Source organism: Silurus aristotelis, assembly GCF_946808225.1.
Source record: "Silurus aristotelis genome assembly, chromosome: 20".
Lineage (NCBI taxonomy): Eukaryota > Metazoa > Chordata > Actinopteri > Siluriformes > Siluridae > Silurus > Silurus aristotelis.
In genome coordinates, this window is record NC_139593.1 from 2,698,489 (window position 1) to 2,705,542 (window position 7,054).

The 7,054-nt window shown below is 39.3% G+C and overlaps 1 protein-coding gene across 1 annotated transcript; it reads right to left on the reverse strand.

Annotated features, from left to right (window-relative positions):
- Window positions 1-2,451: 2,451 nt before the first annotated feature.
- On the reverse strand, window positions 2,452-6,995 carry LOC310715594 (B-cell receptor CD22-like; the record flags this gene model as incomplete). Its single annotated transcript, XM_083522108.1, has 7 exons — window positions 2,452-2,682; window positions 2,775-2,986; window positions 4,436-4,472; window positions 4,595-4,682; window positions 4,770-5,012; window positions 6,308-6,556; window positions 6,929-6,995. The coding sequence occupies 7 exons, from the start codon at window positions 6,993-6,995 to the stop codon at window positions 2,634-2,636; spliced, it is 945 nt and encodes a 314-aa protein (XP_083378234.1). The 3' UTR covers window positions 2,452-2,633.
- Window positions 6,996-7,054: the final 59 nt, after the last annotated feature.

Sequence of the window (7,054 nt, forward strand, 5' to 3'; positions counted from 1 at the left end):
GAATATGTTCTTGCTTATGTCCTTTTTCTTCCAGCAAACATAACAAAAACACCAGATGTTAATCCCTAAACCCTACACTTAACGTACATTATTTATACCCAATCATCTCACTGACCTATTGTCAATTAATTTAATTAGTTTCAAAATGTTTCTCTAACTGTTTAATTTTATTAGCACTTTTCTATGTTCTATTGTAAATAAAATATGGGTTTGAAATTTGCTAATCATTGCATTCTGTTTATTTATTTACTTATTTATTTACTTTTTTTGAAATGTGGTTATATTTCTGATTTTTGAGCAGCTAAATTATGGCTGATGTGTAGTAAGGATGGTGTGACAAATAAAAGAAAAAAAGAGTCCACAATTTTAGATATTTATTAATTGCACAATTAATAATTTAGGAAAGAAAAAAGAAAAAGAAATATACACTCACTGGCCACTTTATTAGGCACACCTTACTAGTACCGGGTTGGACCCCCTTTTGCCTTCAGAACTGCCTTAATCCTTTGTGGCATAGATTCAACAAGGTACTGGAAACATTCCTCAGTGATTTTGGTCCATATTAACATGACAGCATCAAGCAGTTGCTGCAGATTTGTTGGCTGCACATCCACGATGCGAATCTCCCGTTCCACCACATCCCAAAGGTGCTCTATTGGATTGAGATCTGGTGACTGTTGAGGCCATTTGAGTACAGTGAACTAATTGTCATGTCCAAGAAACCAGTCTGAGATGATTTGCGCTTTATGACATGGCGTGTTATCCTGCCGGAAGTAGTCATCAGAAGATGGCTACACTGTGGTCATGAAGGGATGGACATGGTCAGCAACAATACTCATGTAGGCTGTGGCGTTGACACGATGCTCAATTGGTACTAATGGGCCCAAAGTGTGCCAAGAAAATATCCCCCACTCCATTACACCACCACCACCAGCCTGAACCGTTGATACAAGGCAGGATGGATCCATGCTTTCATGTTGTTGACGCCAAATTCTGACCCTACCATCCGAATGTCGCAGCAGAAATCGAGACTCGTCAGACCAGGCAACGTTTTTCCTATCTTCTATTGTCCAATTTTGGTGAGCTTGTGCAAATTGTAGCCTCGGTTTCCTGTTCTTAGCTGTCAGGAGTGGCACCCGGTGTGGTCTTCTGCTGCTGTAGCCCATCCGCCTCAAGGTTTGACCTGTTGTGTGTTCAGAGATGCTCTTCTGCCTACCTCGGTTGTAACGAGTGGTTATTTGAGTTACTGTTGCCTTTCTATTAGCTCAAACCAGTCTGGCCATTCTCCTCTGACCTCTGGCATCAACAAGGCATTTGCACCCACAGAACTGCCGCTCACTGGATATTTTATCTTCTTCCCAGAGATGCTTGTGCGTGAAAATCCCAGTAGATCAGCAGTTTCTAAAATACTCAGACCAGCCCGTCTGGCACCAACAACCATGCCATGTTCAAAGTCACTTAAATCACCTTTCTTCCCCATTCTGATGCTCGGTTTGAACTGCAGCAGATCGTCTTGACCATGTCCACATGCCTAAATGCATTGAGTTGCTGCCATGTGATTGGCTGACTAGAAATTTGCGTTAATGAGCAGTTGGACAGGTGTACCTAAAAACGTGGCCGGTGAGTGTATATATATATCCAATTAAATGACCGAATTTAAATACACACTGCAAATTAACACTCCAGAGTACACATGATAAACACTACAAACAAAAATAAGAAAAAAAGAAGCACATGTAATATTGAAATGTAAATATATTTAGGCTTGTGATTAAATATTATATATATATTGTGTCATACAAATGAGCAAAAGCAATTATCCGAGAGCATATTTCAGGTAACTGATGCTATTCTGGATTGTTGGCTGATTTTTGACTCCTTTGTGAAGAAGGAATTTTAGGAAACATTCACATTCACTCACTCCCGCTTATCCGTAATTCGGGTCGCGGGGGCAGCAGTCTAAGCAGGCCCCCGCCTCCGACTGCTGCCCAATCCTCATAGCACCGTCCCTTACGGTCCCTCCTGCAGGTGGTGAGCCCACGGGAAGGCGGCCCCACATCACTCCGGCGTCACGGACCTTGATATTTCCCTCGTAAGGGACCCCCTTTTAGGAAACAAGTTTGTTTTATTTTAAATTAAGCTAATTGGTTTAAAAATCCTATCTTAAATTTGATACTGTCTTTCAACTGGGTTCTGAGTTAGTGGGCGGATATTGTTATCTCTATCTAAATATCTGTGACTGACAGCTTACAGTTGAATCCTGGTAATATTTACACTTATACAATATCCTCTCATTTACTTTTTTACATTACATTACTTGAGATCTGTGGGTTTTTATACAGCGAGGGTCCAGAAGACATCAGAAGATCTAAAGCTGGATTTATACTGTAATAGTTTTCAGGCTGATTTTGTGACACACAAACTTTACACATCAGAAACAAACTGATTGTTCGCTGAGGTGAAATCTGAAGTCCTACAGCCCATAATGCATCATGCTGACCAGCAGATGATGAAGTGCCACTGTTCTGTTATGAGCTGCATTTATAAATGAGTCACTGAAGTTTCTAGAAGCTTTAAACTAAAACCAGGTGGAAGTTGGTGATGCTGATGTTGGATAAACGGGTAAATTCTATTCATTTCATGCTGCTGTAGATCACACTGAGATCCTCAGCATTGGAAGACCTACAGAAAGAGAGTAAATGATCACACTAAGATCCAGCAGAAGATCTTTTCCAGATCTGTTAGATTGAAGGAAACAGACCAGCTCTTCTCACCTGTCGTCAGCACCAGTGCATCTAAATTTAACACTAGCGTACTGAACCTCGTCCTCCCCAGAGGCAGAAGTGATTGCAGCAGAACTTCCAGCATCCCTGAGATCAACAGCACGCTGGCATACAACTTTAGCATACAGGTCTTCATCCTGATTGGCCGAGGCTGAAATAGATGCAGCGTTGACTCTATTCACCGCTACATTTTCATAAAAATCCTGAGGTGGAGAGCATGAGATCACAGATCAGAATCAGAATCAGAATCAGGTTTATTGGCCAAGTGTGTTGACACACACACACACACACACAAGGAATTTGGTTCCAGCTGTTAACCCCAATCTTATCGTCCCTACATTGGCTTCCTGTTAAGTTTCGAATAGACTACAAACTACTGCTACTCACTTGTAAAGCACTAAATGGTTTGGCTCCCATGTATCTATTCAGTCTTTTAACACGCTACAATCCGTCACGCTCCCTGAGATCTCAAAACTCTGGGCTTCTAGTAGTTCCTAGAATAGCAAAGTCCACTAAAGGCGGTAGAGCATTTTCACATTTAGCTCCTAAACTCTGGAATAGTCTTCCTGACAGTGTTCGGGGTTCAGATACACTCTCCCAGTTTAAGTGTAGATTAAAAACATATCTTTTTAGCAAAGCCTACACATAACACACATCACACACATCACATCATAACCTTGTGCTCCAGAACATCTGATCACATGCACATTATCAACTTGTGCTGTTAATATCATGAACAGCAGCTACGCTAATTCCTCTCCACTGCTTCTCTTTCTCTCCCCATCCCGAGGCATCCTGAGATTTGGCCAGCTCCAGTCACGTCCCACCTCGTGAAGATTATGGACCTATGGATGATCATGAAGAAGTAGATGCCGAGTGTTTAAAGGCCCTGGCATGGAGAAGCTGATGCTGGATCTATGATGATCACAAATTGTTCTGTATTGTTGAAAGATTTATGATCAAACTCTTGATGTCACCCAAATGAGGATGGGTTCCCCTTTGAGTCTGGTTCCTCTCAAGGTTTCTTCCTCATATCATCTAAGGGAGTTTTTCCTTGCCACAGTCGCCACGGCTGCTCATCAGGGACAAATGCACACCATTCACCTTCACTGTTGTTTTTTGTAAAGCTGCCTTGAGACAATGTCTGTTGTGAAAAGTGCTATACAAATAAACTTGACTTGACTTGACTTGACTTGACTTGACTTGTTAGTGACTCACAAATTACAGACATAAATAACACTATACATTCAGCTTGGACTTTACAAGACAAAACAGACGATGTGAGACAATATAGACAGTATGAGTAAGAGACACAGCGAGGTGGCAAACATCTAACTTTATATCACAGCACTGTTAAATTCTGGATTGTGATTGGTCAGAAGGTGTTGATTTATTAATAATAACAGCAGATCTTTCACTTGTTCTAATGTCAAGGCTGAATTTTGTCCTACGAATATTTAACATGATGTTTAATAAAAATTATTGGTGAAAGAGAAATAAAACACGTGGGAATGTGCTGTTATTGGAAAAGAATCAACTTCAAGCAGGTAACAGTTCCTCTGCCTTATTACATTATACTGTTGTTTAATATACTGTGAAAGCAGCACATGACATACAAACACAAGTCAACAATTATCTGTACACTTTTTTACCTCTTTTACACTTTGGTCAATTCTTTTATTTTTCCTGCTGATAAACAAAAACAAAAACAATATTGAACAAAATATCAGCATTGAACAAAATCTGTTCACATTTTTATAACTGCAGTTTTAATCATGTAATAAATGATAAATGATCCTGTATTTTCTCACCTTTTACACAAGATGATGACACCAATGACACAAACACACACAACACCAACAACCCCAACACCTGCATACACACCTACACTCTGATCTACTGTGTGGAAATATAATGTTATAATGAATCAGTGTTAAATATTATACAGTGTAATTCTGATTTATAGATTTATATCATCTCTCTTACTGGTTATAGTGATGGACACTGCAGCTGATCTCTCAGAGCCGAGTTTATTCTGAACCTCACAGTAGTACAGTCCACTCTGTAGAGCTCTGTAACTCTGTCCTGATCCTACAGGTGATGATTCTTCCTCCTTAAACCAGGTGTAGTTCTCCACAGGTGGGTTACTGTCACTGCTGCAGGTCAGAGTCACTGAACTGCCCTCCACTTTCTCACCAGAGGGACTGATGGACACGTTCTTTGGAGGATCTAAAGAGTTCCATGATAAGAGTGAAGAAAGCAGTTCAGTGTCATAATGAATGGTTTTGTTATCTTTAATCAAGGCATTTAACCATTTTAGCACAAACCACTCATCAACTTCAAAATTATTTTGAGGATCTTTTTTTAATTAGGATAAATAATCCACACCTTCTCTAAAAACTGTTCTACCTTTTCTTTTCCTGGTGAAAATGGGATTCAGTCTAAAGTTTTTTATCATATCAATATTTCCGAAATGCGTACAAAAAACTAAACATCCACAACTAACCCAAGTCATAACAAATCACACAGGTGTAAGATTATAATCTCATTATAATCTCATTTACATTTTTTTTAGGCAAAGCGTAACATGTGCTTCCTTCCATATAGGGACATTTCTAAAACACTTAACGTGGCTTAATGCAATAAGACAGCATTTTAAAAGACCAAACTCAGTAAACACATTAATAAAAAAGCAGATTATGTACAGACAAGCACATGAGTCCAGAATACGAATATAATTAAAGAATATAAATATATACGAAAAAAATTACAGAATATACAGAATATAAATATAATTAGTTTAATTACAAGTTAAGCCTTTTTTCTACTACAGACAATTAAATAAAAATCTTAACGTGGTTTAATGAAATAAGAGCATTTTTAAAAGACCAAAACTCAACCAAACTGTTTGTACACAATATGATTTATTATTAATGTGTTTACTGAGTTTAGTCTTTTAAAATCTCTGTATTATCACATTAAGCCATGTTAAGCTTTTTCACGTTAGGCGTTTTAGAACGTTCCTTCCATGTGAACTCCTGGACACTTGGTCAGGAATTTGTGTGGCATCTTCAAGTCTACACCATCAAGCAGCACAAAATACATTTACCTTCTCACTGAACTTGTTTTTACAAAATCATTAATCACACACTCAAAGTTACTGTAATTACTAAATGTAAAGTTACATCAAGGGTTCAGGTGAAGATGTTCAGTCTCTCCATAGTGTTTTGTTTAATAGATAAAACTTCAGCTGTGCATCAATATGAATCTGGATGCAGAACACGGTGTGTTTAGGAGGAAAGTACGTGTGGTAACAGAGTGTAAATGGAGGGTGGAGTCAGGAGAAGTGAGTGATGAGGATCCCACACCAGTACGTGTATGTTTTAGTTCATGAAAAGTGAAATGACGAGAATGAACATTAAGATTCCAGTTTGCTTTAAGCTCCGTTTCATTATTTTTATTGTGTATTGTTTTACTTTATTAAATACTGAGTTATAAGTAATAAAAAAGTAAATAAAACTCACATCTGACACTGAGGTATTGAGCAGGAGATGGGAGATGTTCAGATCCTCTTACAGCACAGTTATAACTGCCTGCATCCTCACTGCTGACCCTCTGCAGGTGGAGTTTGTTGCTCTTGAAGGTGTTTGTGGTTAAATCATGTGTGTTTTTGTACCAGATGAATGTTGGATCAGTCAGACTGAAGGTGGTTTTACAGGTCAGAATGACTGATTCTCCCTCTGTCACTTCTGCAGGAGCGATCAGCTGAAGATCTTATACAATGAGAGAAACATTAAATCTGCATCAGTGAATAATCACCTGCTCATTTACCTCAATCACCCCACCTGTGTGTGTGTGTGTGTGTGTGTGTGTGTGTGTGTGTGTGTGTGTGTGTGTGTGTGTGTGTGTGTGTGTGTGATGAAAGTAGTGAATCCTCACTGTTCTCGAGCTGGGGGACGTATAAAGGGACCCTGAAAAGACAGTGAGATGGAGAACTTTTGGCCCCAATTACTGCTGGTTCTCTCCCTTATTCTCTCGCTCTAAACAAAGACGGCAGCAGCTGAGAGGATTCCTGCCAGACCCTCGCCGAAGGAGACTGTGACAGAGCCGTCTCAGGAATCACGACCAAAAGTACCGAGTCTGACCAGAGAACCTCTCCCCCAAATAAACACACGAGAAAATCCCCGAGTCTGGTGTCTGTGTTCTGCCCATCGCTTTACTGTTAATTTATTACTTTTATTTATTTGTTTTATTTTAACGTTTGAAATTAT